Source organism: Zootermopsis nevadensis, unplaced genomic scaffold (assembly GCF_977971745.1).
Source record: "Zootermopsis nevadensis isolate Lab colony 2312 unplaced genomic scaffold, Znev_1.0 Znev_ptg000003l, whole genome shotgun sequence".
NCBI lineage: Eukaryota > Metazoa > Arthropoda > Insecta > Blattodea > Termopsidae > Zootermopsis > Zootermopsis nevadensis.
Genome location: NW_028259135.1, coordinates 16,432,478 through 16,459,076, shown reverse-complemented (window position 1 = coordinate 16,459,076; position 26,599 = coordinate 16,432,478). Strand labels below are relative to the sequence as shown.

The 26,599-nt window shown below is 35.3% G+C and overlaps 2 protein-coding genes across 6 annotated transcripts; one reads left to right on the top strand and one right to left on the bottom strand.

The window, feature by feature from the left end:
• Positions 1–170: 170 nt before the first annotated feature.
• Positions 171–26,585, bottom strand: LOC110827912 (uncharacterized). The gene is given in 9 exon segments (XM_087359177.1): positions 171–2,487; positions 2,490–2,656; positions 2,658–2,989; positions 5,966–6,117; positions 15,333–15,445; positions 16,827–16,933; positions 22,662–23,177; positions 24,053–24,219; positions 25,339–26,585. Coding segments are annotated over 7 exon segments (2,307 nt in total). The 5' UTR covers positions 23,157–23,177; positions 24,053–24,219; positions 25,339–26,585; the 3' UTR covers positions 171–1,546.
• On the top strand, positions 4,244–14,031 carry LOC110827910 (fatty acyl-CoA reductase 1). Of its 5 annotated transcripts, XM_022060065.2 has the most exons (10): positions 4,246–4,502; positions 4,627–4,816; positions 6,475–6,676; positions 7,154–7,396; positions 8,634–8,767; positions 9,289–9,398; positions 9,757–9,955; positions 11,205–11,441; positions 12,116–12,373; positions 13,404–14,031. In XM_022060065.2, the coding sequence occupies exons 3-10, from the start codon at positions 6,485–6,487 to the stop codon at positions 13,483–13,485; spliced, it is 1,455 nt and encodes a 484-aa protein (XP_021915757.1). In that variant the 5' UTR covers positions 4,246–4,502; positions 4,627–4,816; positions 6,475–6,484; the 3' UTR covers positions 13,486–14,031. The 5 variants fall into 5 exon arrangements, with proteins under 5 accessions (XP_021915759.1, XP_021915757.1, XP_021915758.1 ...); XM_022060067.2 differs by lacking the exon at positions 4,627–4,816 and having other exon boundaries at positions 4,244–4,502; XM_022060066.2 differs by lacking the exons at positions 4,246–4,502; positions 4,627–4,816 and adding an exon at positions 5,510–5,742.
• Positions 26,586–26,599: the final 14 nt, after the last annotated feature.

The window sequence follows — 26,599 nt, the reverse complement described above, 5'->3', positions numbered from 1 at the left end:
TCTCAAATGTAGGTAACCATCTGTATGACAACATGGCATCACAACCCAAAGGTCAACAGTGATTACCATCATGACAAGTTCAAATTTCATATGTGTGTGTATACCCATCCACACAATGTTCTCTGACTTATATAGTTCATTTATACCTTGTAACATTTAAAACTATATACTCCTTTCAATTACAGCAGTAATTTTATTAGCCAGTGCACAAATGTATAAATTGTACAGTACAGAAAAATTGAATGAAACATGTATGCAAAAATTCCTTTCCACTTGATAATAATCATACAAATGAAATTATAAAGTATGTGAGATTAAAAGATTCTTAAAGTCCAATTAAATATTTATGTAAATAGCCCTTAATATGAATTATAGTGAGTGAAATTTACACATGGTACTACATGTAAAGTAAATAAAGTTTTATCAGGATCTGTCAAGACTCAATCAATACATGCAAAAGTTCAATTAGGCCTTTAATCAATTAAAGTGAAGGAAACTTACACATTGTTTATACTCATTAGGCCTACGTACAGCAGAAGAATTTATCAAAACCTATCAAAAGACTCAGATGACAAATGTAAAAGCCCATTCAGGCTTCTAAATAAAGTGGCCTTGAATGAATGAAAGGGGGTGGGGTACATTAAATGATCCTAGCATCACAATCATCACTGATGTATTGTACATCACCTATGTATGTTTCAGCCATCTAGAAATCCTGCACTATTAATATATGCCTAATATAGTACATACCAATAATATAAATAACAAGAAGAATGGAAAGGTGTACTCTTTGAAGTACACTGAAATTCCAAAGAGGTCCTTCATGCCATATCATGCACAGTGACTTGGCAGGGCAACAAACGGGATAACAAATGCACCACTGCTATCAAAGGCAACAATGCCATCCAAGGTCACTGTTGCAACATAAGCCAGCAATGGTCGTATTGAGTCATGTAAGTGTTCCAACAACCTCAGCTAGCAGTGCTGCTGTAACAATATGTTTCAAAAATGGCCTCAGTTCATACTATTGTAACACTGTGGTACACCAATGACCTCAGATCATGCAGGTTTTTCTAGTTCCTAAGAAGAATGTGACAGACAAATATGGATGTGTCCATACATTTGGAACATGGAAGCTGTGTCACATGACCTTTAAACTAATTATTCTACAGATTACTGTAGCAAGTCTAAAATTTTTGAATGGGACAGTGTTTTAGGGACGCATTTATCAAAATAATGGTTTCAAGACCAAGTAAAATCTCTTCTCAGACAGACAATACTTGTCTGCCCACACATGTTCTTGTTGTGGCAATGGGGTGAGACTATGTCTCTGTGAAACTGGGCCTCTAATGTGACCCTGTCATCCCCCAGATGATATATGAAAGTTTGTATTTCTTATTTTCTGGAGGAACTTTAATTAATCTCCAAAAGGTGAGATTTCATGTTTTCATGGCAATGAGTATGAAGATGGCACCCACATGATGGAGGCAGTATGCTCCTCTGAAATGTCAGTTAATATCTGAAACGTTATGACACCATTCAGATTTTATTCACTAAGATGAATGTGAGGATAATTCTCTGCCATTTCATCGATTAAGTCTTCCAAGATGCCAACACTGCTCCAAGTGTTGACACCCTTCAAGCTAGTAATACCTGGGCTGCATTCAATAAGCAATTTTGCAGTATGCAAAGATAGCAAACCTGACATATGAGTTTTAACAGAAATTTCTTCGAAACACTTTAATGTGTTCCTTGAAAGTACAAATTCCATGATCAAGTAAGTTTCTTGCTCATTTCCATCTGTGATAAATATGTCCACTATCTTTACGTTAGTGCATTAAGATAGAATATAAGGAATAAAATATTCACGTTTGTATAAATAAAGGGAGAGATGGTGTGAAGATTGGAATCCAGGCAACGGATCATCGTTATTCTCAAACTGAGGGACATGTCGCACATAGCCACTGATGGGAAGATGCTTTAGAGACAGGCAATTTTCATCAATCACTTTCAAATTAATGTCCCCAACATTTTTCAGTTGCAGTTCGAGCAACTGTGAACCTTTTATGACAATCAGTGCTTGGATGTCCGAAAACCAGAAATCTGTAAACCGGACAGTCTGCAGATTTTGCAACCCTGCAACAGCTGAGTCACAACAGCATCTTTTAATGCTTATTTCCACGAGGTTCTGAAAGCCATTAAGCAGGAGATGAAAGTGTGAAGTTACGAGTCGGCTACACCCAAACTTTAGCAATGACTCATTCACTGTATTACGACTTAATCCGTTAATCAACTTTGTATAGCCTTCATAAGAGATAGATGTATCAAGTATATTCAGCTCTTCCAAACACACTAATTTTAAGATGGCTCCAATGCTGATATTAGTTATACGGCTTGAGAAAGCAACATCCAAGACCTTCAACTTTCTACATGTACTTCCTACTGCCATTATAATGTTGTCAGAACAGTGATGATTTAAAGCAATATTTCTAAATCCATCATAGCATGTAGGCCTCTTATAATGAAAACTTCATAAGTTTGATCCATCAAGTGCGACAATTTGAGAACCTTCAGTCTCTTCATTGTGTAAAGTCCGCTGAACACAACGCCTGGGATAAGACGGAGAGTACGACATAGATTTAGTCTTGTCACAGCAGATGGCTCTGACCAACTCTTGAACTATTTTGTCGCACCAAGATTCCTTAGTGCAAGCATGGATATCCTTGTACATGTCATCGACGGAGATAAGCAACTTTTCTGTGACATCATTGGCAAAGCTGACAGGCACCATACTGTGAAGCATATCTTGAAGATATGAACAGTCCTGTATTGCACTGTGGAGCTTCTTGGAATTTGTTCCTACTGACTGAATCAGATGAACACCAAAATCATAGACATAGTACCTTAATGCCTCAAAAGCAAGGTTTTGAAGACTTGCAGGTTGGTAATTCCGTTGTTTGGGGGCAGGTGGTCCCCTAATCGAAGGTTCCTGTGAAAGTGATCATAATATTAAATTGCTATTGTTTGGGTTTTCTTTTTCTGGTGGTATACAATGGTATGGTATAAAATATAAAAATAAAGAAAATTAAACATTTGTTACCAAAATGAGAAAATGAAAGGTGCAGGAAGAAGTATGAATTTATATTTAGCTTAAGTTGTTTGTTAAAAGTTTCATCCCCCCTTGTTACATCTGAGTACCAGCACCTTTCGTTATAGGAAGAAAAATGCTGTTCTTGTTCAACATGTCTTTCTGGACGAAATCCATCATTCAGTATATGGCGTGGCATTATCGTTCGATGGATGAGTGCTATGAAAATGCAAACGATGGTCTAGTAATTTTGTTAGGAAAATACACCTGTCCCTCTACTGCTGAATTTTCGGTATAACGAAAAACCGATTAATTTCTTATCATCGAATTTTTATGATTATTATACTTACAGTAATTAAGGTTTTAATGAAGATAATTGTTTATCCTTACTTTACGTACGTTCTGATGTTTATACTGTAAATAAAGTTAACTGTTGTTCAATGTAAACGTTAGATTTAACACTTCAATGATGCTTTAAGGGGCTACATAGGTAGTAACTATCAGAAAAAAGTAATAATGTTCTACATCTGCATCACGCACTCGATCTGTTAGGGGTATATACCTTTTTTATCCACCAATTCTTTTTCTCTAGATGACTTAACATTAAGCCTGCTTTATAGTGCTGTTATTCAGCTGAGAGTCGACAACATCCGCTGCCTTAATATTTTTATATCAACTGACGTCAAACGCCAGGAAGTATCTGGAAAAGAGTCTCATCAAAGATTAATAATAATAACAAACAAAATGTATTTCAGAAATAGCTGATGCACTATGTATGTCAGGGACAAGTTCTTTCTCAGGTACATAGCAGTAAATACCCTGTAAAATGGTAAGTAAATGTAACAATAAGCGTAATAATAATAATAATGTCGCAATTGTTTTCAAGCTGACTTTCACGACAATTTCAAAATTATTTCGAGCCGTTTAAATTTCAGAAAATTTCACCTCAGGCGAAGTTTCTGAAGATAATATTGTCATTTGGCCCACGTTTCGTTAACTTCGGCCTAAGCAGTGATCTCTAATAAAGCTTGGTATCCCTATCATGTCACAGAGGCCACCCAGCATCTGTACGCTGTTTCCCACTGCCGACAACTTTATGCTAACAAAGCAGCCGTGAGCATTTCACCAGCGACAAATCGTAAAAATTCCGGTGTGATTACCAGAATTTGACATTCGATCTTTAACGAAGGTAACCATTGCTACCACGATAACCAATGTAATCCTGGAGATTAACCAACCAGCAATTTCGGTGCGCAGAAGCGCATGTACGTCTTCATGGAAAGTGTTACTGTTGCTCTATTTTAACCTAAATTGGAATATGTCGACACTGCTACATTGAAAAACATGGTGGCAAACCTGGTAACATCGTTCCAATAAGTGGCCTGCTTCCCCATAGTGAATGGATACTTTAAAAGTAAGCCTATTGTGTAAAGTACGGGGGTATGGGGTTAAATACAACTTTATTTGCATTTATTAACAATAAACATGGACGTGTTTTTATCATTATTACACTTGAACACGTTTCTTTGTTTCACCAGAATCCCACCTATTCTCCGTCTTCAAGCCGCTTACTTAAAGTTTCAAACATCGTGCGGCAGAGCATAGCATAGAAGTCAAGAATGCATGGTGCACCATAAATTTGTCATGATGCTTAACTAAACACAAGGACAACTTTAATACCTTCAACGCAACCAATTAAGAGGATAAACGGAAAGACGCAAAACGCTCGTAAGATCCCAAAGAAGGAAGTGTTAATGATGATGATGTTCTGGGTTGTGACGCTGTGGGAACACCGACGTATCGGATAAAACATACTGTCTCCTTATTCGGGGCTGAAGATGGAGACAGTATGTTTCTCCAAGTACCTACAAGCCCACACGGTGTCATAACCCAGAACACCTTCACCTTTAAAGTCGCCAAAATCAGAAATTTCACAAGGAACTCAAATTTTAAGGTCCACAAATGAACGAACGCTGCATAGTTTCCAATTACTGGTTTAAAAATACACTTCGCCTTGTGACTTATGGATTTACATATTTACACGTGTTCCTGAGAAGGGGCTATGTAGTTTTAATCCTATTTGGGTCGAATTTTACAAGACAATTTGCCTTATGCCTTGGCAGAAAAGAACTGGAATTGTTGGATGAATGTTACAGTAGTGCCGGGTTCCCCGACTTCACATAAAGGCGAATATTTTCTGTTACAGTAATGTAACAGGGGGTTTCGATACAAAAGCGAGATATTTATTAAACCGGGAGTTGTAGATGTGCAGTTTACTCACAGTTAATTAATGGCAGACTGAAATGATTTTCTCCAGCCACTCCAATTATATACTGGAATGGGTCTTAAGACTTTCCATGGACGTTTCCTTCCACATTATTTTCAATTTATCATAATACTAGTAAATCTATATAATAAGCATATGTTGGTTCTCAGCGTGGTTACGTGGTTTTATAAGTGCGCAGCAGTGAAATGTGTGGGCTGGTCACGTGGCTAGGATTAAGAGTCAAATAACGCATGAAGGATTTTTGTGAAGAAACCTCTTTGAAACGCCCACCTGGAATATCGAAAAGGAGGATAACATTAGAATAAATCTTAGGAAGACATTGCGGGGATAGGAGGTGGACGGAAGTGGCTCAGGAGGGAGTTCAATGGCAGGTTTTGTGTTAGCAGTGTTGAAATATTAACGTTTTGCTACTACAAAACCAATTTTGTTTTTTTAATTCATCCTGTCTTTCGAAACTGCATCAATAGCGATAAGTGATTAAATGAACCATGTGTGACGTCCATATATTAATTACCTTGAATTTATCGACGTCACGTGTGTAGGCTTTCAAATTCAATTCATACACACATATGTGAGAATATATGTCATACCTGAATTGATGCCATGAATACATATCCGAAACAGCTCAGTGAGTGTACAGATGCGCAGGTAAGTAAGGAGCTTCTTAGGAACGAAGTAACAGTGTTTGGTGGTAGGCGTATGTACAACGGAAGGCAGAGATCCACAGAACTTCTTATGTGCTCTGAATCAAGAGATGAACAAAGTTTTACTTTAAATAATATCATAATACACAAATAAGACGCATTTGTTTGCCGTTTTTCAGTCCACGTCTGTCTGTCGCCGCTTTCCTTCGTGGGTAGGCAACTTGCATGACCAGGAGTCAATGTTATAAACTCATTATTGAGCAACAATGGCTTTGGATCACATCGGTGCAACTATGACTCGCGTCATGTGACACTAAGAAAATATTCCCAGTCTTGTAATTTATATTTTCCTTCTTTCTGTATGGCTGAGTTTTGTAAAATGGCTTTGTATATGATCGGGCAAGAAAGTTGTGTAGTAAAAACTCTGTTCATAAATGTCTGTATTTTGTTTTAAGATGTGAAGACATGGCAACAACGCTGCAAAAATTCTACCAGGGGAAAGTTGTGCTTCTCACAGGAGCAAGTGGATTTTTGGGTAAGATGCTGCTAATGAAACTGCTCCTGTCATGCCCAGACATCAAAAGGATAATTGTGCTCTTAAGAAGAAAGAATGAAGACAGCTGCTCTGACAGGCTTTCTAAAATACTATCAAATCCAGTGAGTGTGATTCAGGGTCTTTATGGCAGTGACGACAAAACTGCTCTTCTGGGTTTTGGAGCCATGCAGTCTCATTGGTAGATGCCAACGTTTCAGAGAAACATACTGTCTTCATCTTCAGGGCTGAAGATGGCATCTACTGATGAGTCTGTGTGGTACCGAAACCTAGAACAATAACTTCATTGTGACATGCATACATTTCATTCTCCTACATCTCATCTATTCTTTGTCTTACTATTTCTGTGGTGAGGTGGGAAGAATAAATGCATAAAGAAATAGAATATGTAAGAATTTACAGAAATGTGTTAGTTTCAAAATATTTTGCACATATTACAGACAATATAATAACTGCAAGGGATCTTGTTTGGTTCATGCACTAAAATCAATTTCGTGTTAACCAAGAACTGAAATCATATCAGGCATGCTAATAAGAAACAGACCACAATAAATAACTGATAACTACATAAATTTGTGCAGATATTCTCTACAGTACCCAAAGACAACTTGCTGAAAGTGGTCCCTGTGGAAGCAGACCTTGAACAGCCAGGACTTGGCCTGTCTAGTGAGAATCATGAACTTCTGTTCACAAGTCAAGTGTCTGTGGTATTTCACGTTGCTGCCATAGTAAAGTTCCACGAGCCACTCAATACAGCTATGAACACAAATACACTACCTGTTCTTGCTATACTACAGCTGTGTGAAAAGATGCCACAGATCAAGGTAAAGAAAACAGAGAATGTACATGTGTATTCCAGTGAAGTACTCTGTACTCTGAAGTACTTTGTTGGCCTTGATGTTAATTTGTCGCTGATAAAAACCTAACCTAACATAACCTAACCTACAGTTACAATGGCTTCTTTTGCATGTAATTTAATATTGAAAAAATGTTTAAAATAAAAAGTAAAGCGTTAATGAAATTTATATTTTACATTATAAACAAATTTTTATGATAAACTCTTCCTGAGAAACATTACAAACCAAAATTAAATTTCTTTGAAACTTCTAACGTAGCCTCCCTCATTATCAAAATGTTGTTACCTAAACAATCACTGCCAATAAGGTTGAGAATGTTTAATTACATAATATTAAACTTTCGTGTTTGTAACATTAATGCAGTATTCCACAATGATAAAATCAAAGAGAATGGAATAATCAAGACATTTATAATGCATATAGGAAACAAGAAATGATACAATTTTTCAGTTAGAAAAGATCATGAAAAAAATCCAGATGTGAAATCAAGGCACAGATGAAAGAGTATTAAACCAAACCTTAGGGAAATTAGTTATGAAGATGGAAACTGATTTTTAACAGCTCACTACACTGAATGCAATGGCTCAGTAGTCAGTATTACTAATTTTAGTGGCTTTCCTCAGTCACTCCATGGATAATACCTTACAGAAGCTCATGACTGCTTCCTTTCAATTTCAATAATATAGTCTGAGCTACTGATAATGTTATTAAATAACCATAAATAAATTAGTAACAACTCACTACACATGCAATAAGAGGGAAACTTGCGAAGTGCAGAATAACAAACAACTTGAAGTTTGTTGTCTTCTGGGTTGTTGCATCATGTAGTATGGTAGAAGTATACGGCAGACTACATGGCGCAACAACCCAGAAGACAGCAATCTTCAGACTCACTGCCATGAAACCCTCAAATCCTACAACTGCCAACTTATGGAATACCTTGTACCAGGAAATAAAACTAACAAATTAACTCAATGGAGCAGAGTTGTTCTCAAGAAGCTAAGAGTCACTCAAATAGTAAAGATATTCCCCACTTTCTATGTAAGCTGAAGGTTCATTACCACATTCACAAGAGCCTATAACTGGTCCCTGTCCTCAGCCAGATCCAGTCCACACCATACTTCTTCCAGAACCAATTCATTATTTCCATATTATTCTCCCAATAAGTTAAATACATTCAGTTTACACATGGTTGTGTACGCAGGCGGTGGTTTTCGTGTCTACAGCATATTCACAGTGTCCTCATACGGAAATTAAGGAAAAAGTGTACCCTATGGATGTGGATAACAGACAGCTTGTTGAAACAACTTCGGATGGAGAAAGTGGAATGAAATTCAGGTAAAAACAATACTAAAATTATATGTAGAAAAATACTATTTTTGGGAAGTTTTTGTTAATTTTTAAGAACATTTTGTATGTATGTTCTTTAAGAGTTTGATTACGTGTATCAAAGGGACTGTAAACATTTGCTTAGAATTACACCCAGTTTAGCGTTTTGTTCTTCAATCAGTTAAAACTTAAGTAGTCCAATAAATTTTATGAGTTGGGACGTATGCAAACGGCCCCAGGTTTGAAATGGACTGAACTTCACTGCACGTGTTTCCATTCCCCATCTCTGATTGTGGGAAGTACCATGCCTCCAACATGATCTGGAGTCCACATTAAGGGTAAATTCCCTTTGCTACCAATCATCATCATGTTAGTCTTCTGAGATGTAATACTATGTAGACTTGTACGCAGATACCAACATTTCAGAGGAACAAACAGCTTCCATCTTCAGGGCCAAAGTAAGTGCATTTCAACCCTAAGGATTATTGATATTGATTACTGGAAGTTTCCACATATGAATGTGTTTACAGAGGAAGTGAGAAGTGGCCAAATACCTACACCTACAGCAAAGCTTTAGCAGAAGACATGATTAAACAAAATAATAAGCGCTTGCCAGTGGCTATTTTCAGGCCTTCAATGGGTGAGACATTTTTATTTTTTCTTTAAATTCCACTTTTCACCTTAACCTTAAAATCACCTCTAGTACTTATGCAGCTTTGTTTTTTAAAAGTATGGGGGCTGCAAATCAGGGTGATTATGAAAATGCATATAGATATCTGCTAATGTAACTAAAAGCATGAAGATTTCTGTCTTCTGGGTTGTTGCGCTGCGTAGTCTGGTCGATGTTAACCAACGTTTCGGAGGTCATACTGCTGTCACTTAATACAAACACTAACACATGCAGCTGAAATGTAAATAAGCAAGTGGAATAATGTTGAAACAGATATGTATTATAATTACCATATGTTTCAATTAAGCATCAACTTTCCTGCATATAGTGATTAATGCCTGGAAGGAACCAAACCCTGGATGGATTGACAACATTCAGACCATAACCATCATTCTTTATAATGCATATCTTGGGCATACTCGAGTTGGTCTGTTTGACCTCCAAAAAGTTTGTGACCTAGTACCAGTGGACATGTGTGTGAACGCTATGATTGCAACTGCTTGGGAAACAGCAGAGTCTAGCCACAGGTAATTCAATTACATTGTATTGTAATGAACTGATAATCCATGGTATGTTGCATTACAATGATAAAAATATAATAGAGTCCCAATTATCTGACCTTCAGTTACCAAACATCCCACTTTGTCCAACATGCTGTGGCTCAGAAGAAAATACCCATTACTAATTTCTTAAAAAAATAAACTCATTCATTTACAAATTTACATGATGATAAATACTATTTTTGTTTGTGAGATTTTTTCATTTGATGTTATATCATGTTTTCTTCATAATTTAATATCATAAATTCAGTTGATATTTACCCTCATCTTTTCCATTAGTCTTCCACGTTATCCGACATTTTATATTATCTGACCATATTTTAGTCCTGTTTAGGTCAGCTAATTGGGACTTAACAGTATTGGAAATCCAACCATGAAAACCATTATTAAAGCTCAATTTTGTGAATGTTTAAAATTAATAACATAATGGCAAAATAAATATAACTTTTTGGTAAACAATACATTTTTAATACAACAAAAATATGCAGAGCTATGAGTATGCTGCCAGACGTGATCACTCAGCTTCATTTCCCAGCTGCTTTACTCATGGGAAAAGAACCCTGGTACTCATTTGATAAGAGGCTGGGTGGGCCCCAGAGCCAGTCTGGATGCACTGGTAAAAAGATCTGCCTGTGCTGGGATACAAAACCCAATCAACCAGTCCATAGCCTAGTCACTATACTGACTGAGCTACCCTGGCTGTTCATTCCAATTAGTATCTCTCATTATACCAAATAAAAAAAATAAAAATGTAAAGCTGTCCCACTACATGCCGCGAAGGTGCTTGAGGGGAGGGGAGAGGAGGAGGTATAGCTCTTACTCATTATTAACCTCAGCATTAAATAAGGGTGCATTTTAGTTTAACAAATATTTGTGTTAGTAAAACAAGGAATTAGTGTATTCACGCTGAACATGGCACCTTGACTCGTTACTTAATACTTCGATAGTACAGAAAGAATGTTAAGGCTTTCTCCATGACAAAGAACATGCCATGAAGTTATGTAACAGGGGTGTATTGGTAAAGTTTCAGAAATTCTTAGTGCTTAGCTTAACATTTTGGCCATCGTTACACTCAAGAAAAAGAACCCTGCTACTTATCAGGTAGGGACTTGAGTAGATCAGTACATTTTTAATTCTGTCTGTAATTTAAAAGATTTAAATATCCTGGAAAACAACTCTGTAATGCATCATACATCTGGTACATATTCTGTTGCAGTGGCCATACCAAGGTGTACAACTTTGTGTCAGGTGCGCAGAATCCCATCTCTTGGAAACAATACTGGTCAATTTGTGGTCAGACAATCATTCAATATCCAACATCCCACGCAAAATGGTACTATTGCTTTGTAACAACCAGCCTGTGGCCTGTTTACTTAATTCTCTGGTTCTGTTTGGAGCTGATACCTGCTTCTCTGGCACACGTCTTGTGTTACTGTTCATCAGGATCAAACAGGTATACTTGCATATGTGTCAAGGTATTTCTCTAAAATATAGTTTGCCTTTCCATTTGTAAGTCACATCCATATTTCTTCTTTTGCGTGAACACTCTGTTTTAAGTTATGCAAATGGGCAGGAGTACACATAAGAAAGTACTAGACTCTGTTCTTTATGCATTCTTTACCCAGTGTGCATAAAATAAATGCATGACTGAGAGGTAAAGTAGCCAAACCACCATGCTTAGACTTTGCAAGTATCTGTGTAATGAGGTTGGGCTCCATCAAGCCGAAAGACTGCATCACTCACTTCATTCTGGGGTACCACGTAAAGTTCTAAAATGTCCAGACATTATATAAGGTTATAAATATGCTTGTATTGGGATATAATAATGTACTGATGTCTATATTCTGACAACTGAATGAATAAAACTGCTTGTCTGATGTGCTTTAGCGTCACGTAGTCTTGACATTTCAGAGGCACTTACTGCCTCCATCATCAGTCAATGCAACTAATCGCCCTGATGATGGAGGCAGCAAGTTGCCACTGTGAGAACTGATCAAACTTTAACTCCTGGATTTAATGGTTTAGTGACATGCTAACGTTACGCATTGCCAGCTGGACCGTGTGTATGCCATGAACACGAGGCCAATAAAGGTAAAGAACTGTCTGTACTCTGCTCTTTGCATGCAGGGACATCAAACATGCACTTAGGTCATTGAGGTTCACCATGGCAGTCAAGTACTTCAGTGGAAGAGATTGGCTGTATCACGACACAAATCTGAGATCTCTGCTTGCAAAATTGACACCTGAAGACCGTGTAATATTCAATTTTGACATCAAGCAAGTAAACTGGAATGAATACCTTGGAAGTTGTGTGAAAGGGTTGCGACAGTATGTACTAAAGGACCAGATCAACACACTGCCAATTGCTAGGAAACTCAGCCAACTGTAAGTACAAAAATGCACTATGAAAACAGCTAAGAGAACGTTTTATTCCCAGGAGGCTTCTCGACCAAAATTCTATTTCCTTTCATTTACACCATATTAACAAGTCCAACGTGACGTGAAGTTACTAATATACCTAAATTATCAATACTAGACACACATAGAACACAAAGATATTCTTGTGTAATCTCCATTCTTAAATTATATCCTCCTGCTCAGATCACAATATCTCCAATAGAACTTCGGGCTAACAATTCCTCACCGTAAACACATAGCATGTCAACAAATATTACACAGAGCCTCAAAGTTGGTGGGTTGTTTTGAACACAGTAATAAACCTCTGGGTTCAACAAAAGACAGCTGAATGGCTATCAGATTCTCGAAAATCACACTGCTCCATTGAGTTAGTTAATAAAAGATAAGTGAGCACAAAACTTAAATGTTGAGATAAAAAGTACACTTCCTGTTATTAGAAATATTGCATCTGTAACTTGTTAACAAGCACATTCTGCCATTTAACTGTTTTTAAATACATCTTCTTAAAAATATGTTAGTTCTCTACTGAAACTATTTTGATGACAAACTAAGGCAATTAAAATGCAAGCAAGGTAAATGGACATTTAGCCAAATTCCTTTGAAAAAGAAAATAAAAAGGAAATAACTGCAGGAAGATGCCTGCGAATTTGCAAGGCAACCATGATTTATAATCTTTATGAATGTTTTGTGTAAAAATTAGCATTAGAAGCCACTTAGCAACAATACATTCGTGTCATAATTTTTATCATGGAAGTAATCCTGAAAATCTTTGGCATTAATTTCAAAACAGTCTAAATGTACATATCTGTGTGCAGCGCTCATGAAAGTAACAGTAGTAACAACAACAATGAAGAATATAATAATAAGTACCTTGTGATTTTACTCTTTTCTTAACTTCATCAAATAAAAGGTAAAAACTAAAGATATATAAGGTTACATGCTCATCTGTAATAAAAGACTTATATTTGTACAGGCAACTCATTTTATCTGTTTCCAGGTTATATGCTTTACACTGTGCACTGCAGAGCTGCTTTTTGTACCTGTGCTACAGACTGGTATGGTATTTTGCAGTTGAATGAGAAATGATCTGTACTTAAACCTTGCGCTAAATAGTCTGAGGCATTCTGAAGAGGAGGAATAAACATACAAAAAGCAAATTTTGAGACAAAGCTCTCCAAAATTTGTGAAGATATAAATCACTAAATCTATATATCTATAAAGATATAAATCAACTGTATTTTCTTTTGTTTTCATTTAATGCATTCCTATCTTCATTTGGTTCTCATGAAAAAGGGCAGATAACTAGACATAAATCACAGCTAACTAAAAATAACTATTCCCTTGCAATAACAATTTACAGTAATGACCCACAAATTAAACAATACATTTTAGAAATTATCATGAAATTAGGAAAAGCATCTCCCTATAATCTCATTATAACGTGTTTCGAAGAGTTACATTAGGACATTTGGTTTGTATTGGAAGGCAACAAATGGCAGTATTGCTCTGTCTGTTGTGTGACTTGTGTGTTTATTGTAAAACTGATTTTGCTGTCACTTAACTGTTTTTATACTAATAAGTATTTTATTATGACGAATTTATTAATAAATATAATATTAACACTGGCCTTTCAATCCTTGCACAAACCATAATTTCTACTTCATATACAATGAATTTAAACCACAGACATCAACATTCAGGTTACATATTCCACTTAACTTCACTAAAAATTATTTTATCGCCTTATGTATTCAATTTCTATATTGCCACATGCTAATACAGTGATATAATGAGACATACAGGTTGTAGGACACCAAAGCATAATTATTACTTTCTCATGGAAGTAAAAAAGGCGAATTTGTTACTGTTCACTGCACTCTTATCTAACATATTTAAATATGTGACCAGCAATGACTGTTTCCACACATTAACCTCTGTTGTCAGTTTAAAGCTCGGCTACAACGCAACTAAATGAAACAGGTTTGGCTTGATTATTATATCTTTACTAGTGCAAGATTTAATTCCCTGATATTTTAAAAACATACTGTTGCTGAGTTATGTTTTTTAAGAAATGTTACCAACTGTAGTGATATTAACTGAGTAGAAGGAAGCCCTCAACTAAACTTTCAGCTTGAGTGGGTCCTACAAGTGTTATTTTACAGTGCAAACATTAAATATTAAGGTAATAAAGTATTTAAGTCTGCTTCATATTTTGGATTACTGCTGTCAGAAGCTCAGACTATATACCATCAAACAATTCTTACTAAATACAATGTGAATGCATTTACAAAGCTTGTGCACTAGGACTCACAGTTTCATGAAGGGTTATGCAATTGGAAATGTCGTGTGAGGTGACTACGTACAGTAAAGCCCGCACCACAGACTTGACAAGTATAAGGCTTCAACCCTGAGTGTAACATGGAATGAAGCTTAAGACTTCCTTTCAATGTAAAATTCTTGCCACAAATTTCGCACTGATATAATGGCTGGCCCAAATGCTGGGCTTTGTGTGATTCATAACTTGCTTTACCTTTGTATGTCTTCCCACAAATATCACACGGATAAGTTGCTCGATGAACAGAGTGTAGTGTCAGATGTGTTTTGAGACTACCTTTAAGGGTGAAACCTTTACCACATACAACACACAAGAAAGGTCTGTGGTTAGTGTGTAACACTGTATGTGACTTCAGTCCCCCTTCCACTTTGAATGTCTTGCCACACACGTGGCAGCGGTATGCCAGTCGGAATGAGTGTAGTTTTTCATGAGTTTTCAGGCTGCCTCTAAGAGTAAACCTCTTGCCACATGTCTCACAGCTAAATGGCCTGCTGCGTAAAGAAAGTGGTGGCTTGCTTCTACCATATTTGTGAACCAGGCTTTGTCCTATATAAAATGTCATGTCATCACTGCAACTTGCTGCTAACATACCAATTCCTGGTGATTCACAACTGATGTTGTATATTTCCTTCTTTGTACACTGTCTGGCAACAGCAGGTTGGGACGCTGTCATTCCCTCATATCCATGAAACATCTGAGGAAACCTGAAGCACAAATGAACTGATCATTTGCAAAACCACATGAGTCTCTCTCTTTTTTATAAAGAGAATGAAGTTATTCCAGTCATCATTTCCCACAAGAATCACACAGGTCAAAGACTTTGCTGCACATAGGCAGCCTTATTTATAGCCTGTTTCATGGTAAAAAGTTTTGGTTGCAGTTTTGACCATAAAGAAATCAATGAAAAGATACATAACCACATGTGTCATGCAATATTCATTCAATATTATGTGGGTACTTGTAAAAACAAGCCCATGAACAAATTCAGCTTGTAACTAGATGCAAAAGATGTTAAAGAACTATAAATGTACCAATAAATTAGATACCTGCTAATTATTCTTGAAGAAAAATAAACCAAGCTTAAAATAATGTGTCTGCAGGCATGTTTCTGTTTTTAGTTTCCTCAAAAGCAATTATTGTGTACTTATGTGGCTATGCAAATGACCAATTCAAATACAGCATCACAGGGTGAGCAACACAATGGCAGTCTTCTCCTGCAATATGTGTAAAATCAAACTGGAAAACTTTCAGCTACCCACCAATATGAAGTTCTGGAAAACTTACGAAAACTACTTTTCTTAAATACTTGTCCCTTATATATATATATATATATATATATATATATATATATATATATATATATATATATATATATATACATGTTGTTAGTACATTCTAACAACGAATATTTAATATATACCTTCAACAAATAGTATGTTTCTTAAACTTGAATGCTTTATGTCATAACTGGAGCAGTAGTTGTATAAATTATAGCACAACAGTATTAAGTTCAGCAAATCCCACTTCAGGATATTCGTGTGCATCATTGCATACGTAACTTTCATCAACCATGCATCACTACTCAGACACAATCTAGCTAGCCATATATCACAGTAGAATGCCGTTAAACTGTTAATCCCTGTACTCAAAGTCTGGCCAGAAGCCCCAAATTTTAGGGGTTTAAATCACCTACACTTGCACATTAACCCACTTGATCTGTGTGTTCTGCTGTGCAGATAAAATGCTTATAGCACAATAATTGTAGGAATTTATTCCCAAGGTTGAATAAATTCAGAAATCTCTAGGATCCAGGACCCTAAAATTAGACTACAGGGTTGGTACTGCTGAAAGAAATGTCTTATTACTAGAAATGTCCACGTGTATCAACATTATGGAAATGTGGACTGGATTTATCTGGCTCAGGATAGGGCCCAGTGGTGGGCTCCTGTGAACATAGTAATAAACTCCAGGTTCCATAAAATGTCTTCATTATCTGAGTGAATATCAGTTTCTCAAGAACTTTACTCCATGGAGGTAGTGCTTGGAACACTGGTCAGCTACTTTCCTAATCTGTAAAATGCATACCTATGCCAGAAGTCAAATGGGGTCACCTGCTGTCCTGTCACATTTGACACACTGTTTCCATCTCCAATGGGTGTACTGGAGGGAGGACTCCATCCTGCCACTTGATCCTGAAACACAAAACACAAACATACTGCAGAATTGCACTTGTTTCTCAGGCAAAAACCCCTGAAGAGAAATGAATACTCAACACTCAAGTATGATGCCCCTTTAAAGGATTCCTGTCAAATTTATGAGCAGAAGTGTCCACTCAGTGTTAAATATTTACTTGTGATTTGTATTTATCACAAATCATGCACGAATTGAAAATGTTCTGTATTTTGTTTCACTGAGATATACGAATTTCATACTTATTAGAAATAATTTTTTACCTTGAAATTCTGTATATGTAAAAAGAACCCATAAATTAAATCCTGAAAAACTTCAATCACAGCTGACTTCTGCTGATTTTGAACATACATAGCAATACAAACTGACACTTTTTAAAATATATATTGATTTTTCATACTATTTCAGAAACATGTTGAGGTAGAAATCGTGCAAAGCAGTTGAAAGTAGCCAAAAAACATGTACTGCTTGTCCTGCCATGTTTTTCTTCTTGAGTTACCCTAACAGTATTAAGTTCAAAGTAACACCATGAAGTAAACTTATGTACTTTTCTCCACCCTCCTGTTACTTAAATCTGTTAAGTATGAATATCTTTCTCAGCACTTTCTCATATTATGTCAAATCATTAAAAAATAAATAAACTAAAAATACTTTTTTCTTAAACAACTGAAAGTCAAGAGCTTACAAACCATTCAAGCATGCTGTGTTTTATATACTTCATTATTGTAATCCATAATAGTATTTGATGAGTGAGGACAGCTCAGTCAGGAAAGTGATGCCTATTGGCTGGATTGCAATGGTTTGATTCATAATTATTCTCTTTTCCACCTTGTTGAGATTCATTCTTCCAGGGCTCATCCAGCCTCCTATGTAATGGGTACCAGGGAGCTATCCTTTGGGGTAAGTATACGTGAAACTTCATACCCACTCCTCCATATGTCTTTGTGGCATGGTGCTCTTTACATCATAATTGAGCTACGTAAATGTTGACAGGCTGATTATGTATGCTAAACTGGAAAGAACTGGATGAGAAGATTGTAGCCTGTCATTTACCTGCAGGGACTCAGGAAAACCATAAAATATCCAAAAGGATAATTGGTATCATGGCCTAAGATTCAAACCTGGTACCTCTCAATTGCAATTAAAACACTTAAATTTTGTTTTATATATGATTATAAACTTAATTCATATATATTATCTGATGTTTTATTTTTGATATGTGTATTTTATGTGAGTTAAAATATGAAGTCATTAGAGTCTTTTATTAATTTACATATATTACTAATCAATGTAAGTACCCATTTTATTTACTGGTATATGCTAATTACTTGTTAGTGAATTTTCTATGAGGAAGTAGGCAAAATATTTGCGTTAATCTACTTAACAAAGGTATCTCTTGAAGAGGTTCTGAGTACCTTGAGTAACACTGAGTTTCCAAGTTCAAGATCTGTGGACTGGATTAATCTAATTCAGGACAGGATTCAATGACATAACCTTGTAAACATGGTAATAGACATAAAAACTACATGAAAAGTAAGAACATTTTAACAAGTTCTACAACTATCAGCTTCTCAAGGACCCTGCTCCATGGAGTTGGTTAACGGAAAAGTGATATTTTCCAAATCTGCACTTTATATTCCTCTGCAATGCAGGTGGCCATTTATTGCAGACAAATTAACTTCTTTAATCTTTTCCGTCTTGTTGCCGATTTCTTTATCAGAAATGAACACTAAAAATTAACGAAATGGAGAAACATAAAAGGCTGAAAAAGCTGATCAAAATGGATATGAATACATTATCTTTCCCTTGTATTTCATTATATATTTCACAACCACGACATCAAGAACTGGTACATTTTAGGAAAAAACAAACAAACTGGTTTCTAATTTTAGAAAGACACAAAATATTGACATTTCTTTTTTATATACTCAACACTTTCTCATGTACTCGGAAATAATGATGTAAAAGTTGAAGTTGAGAAGCACATAATTGTTCCAGTGTATTTAATTAATTAAATACACTGTTTCTCTATGTAATATCTTTCCTAACCAACTGTTAAGTAATTTAATGCACAATGTAAACAAATTTTCAAATTAAGCAAAATTTATTGGCAGAGAAGTACATTATTGCACACTATCGATACCAATTTTACAAAACACTTTTGACAATTTCATACAAATAACTGTAAAAATATATATCCACTTTATAAATAATACTTGCAAACAAGATAAGCTGCTCCTTCAATTACTTACATGGCAATATTTATAATATAAACAAAATGAAAATTTAGAAATATTGATGACACACTTGACATGTGAATACCAAACCTAATCAACATTTTAGAACTCACTATGTGAGATTGTTGGTAAATACAGAACTCTCCAAGCTTAAGAATGAACTAAGACAGATGTAACAAATCCATCATAGCAGTTAATTTCAAACAACAGAATGAAAGAATGTCAGTTTTCTTTTACTGGCAATTTATCAATAAATGCTTCTAGTTATGCAAACTGAAAAAAAAAAATGCAGTACAGTTCTGTACTAGGCATTTTTTATGAAAAGAATACAATGATTATGATAGGTCCAATTTTGATTATATCATATCATACTAAAATATGTCATTACCAAACTACAAGTATTCAGATTTCTATCTTCTGGGTTGTTGCGCTGTGTACTCTGGTTGATGTAACCAACGTTTCAGAGGTCATACTGACGGAGGCAGTATGACCTCTGAAACGTTGGTTAACATCAACCATACTACACAGCGCAACAACCCAGAAGACAGAAATCTTCATATTCACCGCTGTGAAATCTTCAAATCTTACATACAAGTATTCACATTTATTGTTTAGTTTAAAGAACTCCAAATGTGTTCTGTGATTTGCTAGTGTAAAAAGCTAGCTAAAATTCAACACAGAATGCTTTGTTTTGTATATTACTCCATAATGATCTTTCTTTATCCCCTTAACATCCCTGTCAGCAATACAGTGACACCAGAACAGACAGTTCCCATTACCTACAATCTTTTAAATGGAGACCTTCCATTTTAACATACAGAAAAAACTTCACCACACTTTCTAAATTACAAATGTAAATACTTACAGATATGACACAAACACACATAATTAAAAACTAATATAGCACACAAAAGAATTGGAAGTACTGCAGTTGTATATATTACTAAACGTCGTAAAATGCTGTTATTCTTGAATTGCTTCAGTGACCTTGAACATAGAGTCTGCCTCAATTCTGCATAACCTGCATGAAGCAGCAATAACTTCAAGTGTTTAAGTGATATAATATTAAAATACCACACATTTATTTCAACACCTACACACAGATATGTATGTTACTATTTAAGAGTTATGCATGACTTTGCATTAACTTTCACATTAAAGTAAAAGGTAAATTAACTTCAAATTATATGTGAACAGCACAAACTGGGGCAGAAAGAGCAAGTGAGTTTTACTGTCATGCTTCCATATGCCTTCACGGAGTGTTTAAGTACAGGAACAATTTTATATTTTGTTTGAATATCACTGTTAACCACAATTCATTTGCAAATGATGAATACTTGGAAATATGTTATGAAAATATATATTAACAGTTTTATTCAGAACTATCATAAAATATTCGAAGTTCACGCTGATAAATACACAATCTTGGTTGCAATGTGGCACGCGTAAAAGATGGAGCAAAGTTAAATCAGTTTATCAAGTTTGTTGTGTGAAAACATTCTTCTTTCCAGAAACTTTCAATTTCACATTCACTTCACAGATGAAGTTCTGAACTGATTACTATCCTATGATGCTATTATACAAGTTCACTGGTAATCCAACTGTTCCTTTCTGTTTAACACTTCTCAGCAATCATAAACAAATTTTTGTACACTTTTTCAATGCAGATGAATATGCCATAGAATATGGTGACAGTGGTATAATATCACTGTCAGGCTTTCTTGGATACTGATCATTGTACATGTTATAAATTTTGAAAATGTCATAATTTTTAGAATTTTAAATTTTAAGCTATAAACAACGGATGACATCCAAAGAAGATACACCAACAGTGATGCTATGAAGTAATCCATTTCCTAGCATATGCATTTTAATGATGAAAGTTACAGCTTCAGTACCTGTGTTTTAGAAACTATATTATATTTAGAAAATGTCATCAAGTAGCATGAACTCAATCTTTTTCACATATGTTTTAGAATCAGAAGTTAAGTCTGAATCACAAAAAAATATTTTTAAGCAACTTCATTTAATAAATGATACCAGGATGTTATACGAAAGTATATAAAGAAGTCTATCAAGAAATAAAATTATAAACTCAGCTTTGTGTCAGAACAAGCGAAGGACAAAGCACATTAGAGTAGATGTGATGAACAGTGAATAACAGGTCTGCAAGTTAATTTTACAAAACTTAAAATGATACAATGCATTATATTGGTGATATAAACTACAAGAACAAGTGATAAACCTTGTACTTCATTAAAAATTTCTGATTGCAAGGATTCAGTTGCAGAAATGTCACATCAGAAGTTTGTGATATAGATCCATTTCTTTTTGCTGTCATCAAATGATTTAAACACTTTTTCATTCATAAAGTGCAAAAGAGGAAATTTAATTTTGCTATGTTCAGTTGCTTCAGAAATTAAGAGCAGATTAAATTCAGGGAATGCATATTACTATTCTGAACTAAGTTGTTTTGTAAGGGCTCACCTTTAAGGAATAACACAGACTGAAGATGTTACAAATGAGAGTGCTGAGAATATTTGTACCTACTGTAAGAGAAAGAAACTAAAGAGTATCATAAAAAATCAAACAATTATAGGTTTCAAAATCTGTACTCTTTATAAAATATTATTGGGCTCATCATATCAAGGAGAATGAAATGGGGAGGAAAAGTAACATATATGGAAGATGAAAGATGCATACAAAAATTTAGTCAGAAAATCTGAAAGGAACATAAAAGTAGAGATGCGAGGATAATATTAAAATGCATGTTAAAGAAATAGAGTATGAGACTGTGGACTGCATTCATTTAGCTCAGTACAAGGTCCAGTGGTGGATTCCTTGTGAATAATTAACTTTTTGGTTCCATAAAAGAGATTATCTTGACTAGAAAAGTGACCATTACTAGAATTGCGGGAAATCTGAACCTGTTCTAGAGTTTGCCAGGGCGAAGAAATGTGCAAGAATGGAATGAAGTTACAAGAACACCAATATTTTGTCAAGAAGATGACGATATCCATACTGACAATATTGTTTGTCAGGAGGGGTGGATGTCTTAGTTGCCACAACCAGTAGTTTCACTGCAAATAAATAATTGAGAAATATATAAATAAAATGTTAAATAAATGATATAACAAATAAACAATAAACAAATAAATACTCAAATACCAAATTAATGAAAATAAAATTTAGGATATTTGAGACTTCTAATGAAAAAAAAGGTACTGACAGCTCTTTATGCTAACATTTTACCATGCTTCCACCACATTATATCCTAAGAAGCACATGAAGTTGCACAATGAAGATCAAAATGTTCTACAACCTACATAAAGTACATGTTTCTTAACATCACCATGTGTGACGTGATGTGTTGTATGAGATGGCTTCTAACCTCAAAGCACATCCCACAAACCTGGCAGACATAAGGCTTATTCTTATAACACAATGCTGCATGCAATGTGAAACTGCTACGGGTAGAATGTTGGTCACAAACCTCACACATAAATGGTTTCTTGTTTGAGTGCATAGCGGAGTGAGACTTGAGGCTGGCTTTTCCTTTGTACGTCTTCCCACATACGTAACAAGGAAATGACTCTTGCACTGTGGAATGAAGAGCTGAATGTGTTTTCAAACTTCCTTTAAGTGTAAAAGACTTGCCACAGATGTCACAATGGAATGGCTTTTGTCCAGAATGCAATGATGCATGAGACTTGAGTCCAGCTGCTACTTTGAAAGTTTTCCCACAGATATCACAATTATACACTGGTCGAAAGCCATGGAGCTTCTCATGTGTTCTAAGGCTACCTTTTAGGGTGAATCGTTTGCCACATGTTTCACAGCCAAATGGTTTCCATGATGACTGCAATATGTTTGGCTTGTGTTCTGGCACAAAGTCATGAGAATCAAGTCCTACATTGTTTGAATCTTCAGTCATGTTCTTCATCTGCTGAGACAAATACTGCTTCTCCTGAGCACTATGCTCTTCCATTGTTTCTTATTTACATTGGACCTGTTGACAGAAACATTGCCTGCAGTCAAAGGATAATGAATATCCAGTACCTGCATTTACCTTTTAACAATAATTCTAACATATCTTCTTGTGACATGCAATTATATACACAGTTCTTAGCACTTTATATAGCATCTTTCCCACTGCCAGGATTTAATGCAGATTATTACTAAATCCAAGCTCAAGTATAAATTTTCTTACTTGTGTCTTAGTATATGACTTGTTCCTCTTCCAGTTATTTTAATAATTGTCATGCACTGTGAATCAACAAAGCACCAACACCTATTTTCTACTAAATGCCTAAATAAATAGCAAAGGAAAATGCAAATTATATCTGCCTGTTGATCATATCCATGGATGAAATTATACTGCCCATCTTCTGTATATAAACTGTTGTTCAGGAGATGTTAACTACTTTCACAGATGTAAAATGTCAGCAGATAAAAATCAAAATAGTTTGCTTATTGGATAACAGACATAGTAAATCTGTACAGACATTCTGTGAACATTTTGAGGCATTTATTTTAAATTCTTTGTTGTTAAACTGCAGACATAATACTGCCACTTCTTTTGTTGCAACTGTTCAATGCAAACAAACAAAATAAAAAGATATTCTTGCTCTTATAACCTACAAATAACTACTATGTAAGTATATGGCAGACATTTTCTATATTATTAATCACAATATAAAGTTTTGTACCATCAACCGTTCTTGTTAGCATCACTACTACTACGCCTATTTACCATTATTTGGTTAGATTAACACATGTTAACGAATTCCACCATTTCAATGTGTGTTGGGTTATTACAACTTCAATATAAAAGTACAGTGATCCATGGGTATGGTCTCTATCTCTGCAGTCTAGTTTACTTACTTTCGATTGTAACAGAGATGGGTAGCACTTTGAAGACTGCTTGTTAGTCTTCAAAACTTCATACAGTGCATTTAAAATAGAACAGAATTTATTTACATTCCACATATCTTTCATAGGTCCAGGCCAAGGATGTAGAACATGTCACAGCATAAATGCAATACTTGTTTCTAATACAAATATAAATTACATAGTTATGGCAGTAATTTACAGTCAATTACAGTATTACTGCAACAATAATTATCCAAGAAAGCATAACCACTGTTGATTATATGTATTTATAATAGCTGAAAATTTCTGGTTGAGGTAAATTATTCTATTGAGTATGAGTGAGATAAGAGATACTCTTTTAGTTGTGGCTTCAACTTCCTTATATTGTGATTCAGACTTTTTATAGTGGGGGGAAAGATTACTGAATAGCTTAATTCCTGAATAGTAAACTCCTTTTTGGTATTTACTAAATTTTGTGTTTTGGACATGAAGCTTATGTCGGTATCTTGTCTTATATTGTGGATATCTGAGTTTGTTTGAAATTTTTCTATGATGTCCACTACAAATGACAACAATGAGGGAAAGAATTCACTGGCTAGTGGAAGAATATTAAATTTCTTAAACCATTCCCTAATTGAGGCTCCCCTTTTAGTGCCTGCCATTATTCTAATGATTCTATTTTGAACGTAAAATACTTTTTTGCTGTCTGTTGAGTTTCCCCCGAAAATGAATCCATATGACATGAGTGAATGGAAGTAAATTAGTAAACTATTTTTAAAGTTTCTGTTTTCATTGATAATATGACTCCTCATAATAAAGCATGCTAAGCTTAGTTTAGGGATAATGTATTAAATATATGTTTTTCCAATTTAAGTTATTGTAGTCAATTTGAACGCCACAAAATTCAGTTGTTTCTACTTCAATTGTTTTATCCTTATACCACAAACCCAGAACACAATTTCTGTTGGTATTACAAAATTGGTTTTGTCAAAATCTAATGTGAGCTTACTGGCTTTACTCCACTTGTTCAAGCTAGCAAAGAAATCATTCATGTGATTTTGGAAACAGTCTATTTCTGGACGTTAAATAATAATATTGGTATTATCGCCAAAAAATATGTGTTCAGACTGACAGTTATCGGTTGGCAGTAATCATTGATATAGTTTATTCCCAGGGTTCTATTTGAGACCAAGGCGCAAGCAATAGCCCTCATATCCCACAAAGAGAAGGAAGTTTTAAAAACTGCCGTATTTTAACTTACTAATAAAAATAATAATTGGAAGCATATTTTTGCATACCTTATTTTGCGAAGAGTTCTGAGATGTTGAATTCAAACACCACATTCCGACACCACTTTCGTTTAAACAAGTACATAAGTTTATACGAAAGACTGATTTATTTACACTCTGTCTGCCGTCCAGTCCAAAACAGTAAAATTACACATATAACTCCACGAGCTACAGATACCAGTTTTATGACTTCGGACATTGCATAAAATTCATTATCCATCAAAACAATCACACTACAAGAACTATCTTTGCAACATTAACAAGCAAGAATCTTATCCACTTTCCCTACTAGCACCCACTTATATATGGAAGACAACCGGAGATAACTTCGTTCCATTTTTTTTTGGAGTTGTTCTCAACATGTCAAGTTGGCTCCGGGTTAACGGGAAAAGAATAGCGAAGAGGGATATTTGAAGTATTTTTTTCCCTTTCTTTTCTGCGCGTTCGATACTTAACCAAAGAATCAACGTAAGGTAAATCGCCTAATAGGTATGCCTATAGTTTTATAGGAAGTTCATGAAATGAAAGCTTAATGAAGAGGTCTTGCCCGTCTCTCTCTGTCCGCCCTTCTGCACGTATCTTTTTCGAAACTACTGAACGGTTATCACAATTTGGAAATGGGAATTTGTTGGATTAACTTATTCAGAAAATGACACTGCTGTGGCTGGACGACACGAATTCGATTCCCAGCAGGGACACTGACGTTCTTCTTCACCATCACCGTCAAAATCGACAGTGAGCCCCACCGAGCCTCCTATACAATAAATTGGATACTGTGATCTCTCCCTGGGGGTACTGTGACTAGAGCATGAAGCTGACCACTAACCTAGCATCAATGTTAAGAATTTAAGATTGAAATGCACAAAACTATAATTTTACCTGTTGTTTTGTATGGGCATGGAACTTGGTCTCTCTCATTAAGGAAAAGCTCAGATTGCGGTGTCTGAAAACAGCATGTTTAGAAGAATGTTTGAACCTAAGTGAGAGGAAGAAGCAGTAGCTGGAGAAAACTGCATTATGAGAAGCTCCATAATTTGTACTCTTCACAAAATATTATTAAGATAAATCAAGGAAGCTGAGATTGTTAGGCCATGCAGGACACATGGAGTTATATGCATACAAAGTATTGGTTGGGAAAGCTTGAAGGAAAGAGAGCATTCACAAAACACAGATACAGATAGGAGGATAACTCTAAAATGAATCTTAATGAAATAAGGTGGGATGTGGACTAGTTGATCTACTTCAGAGTAGAGAGCAATGGTAGGATCTT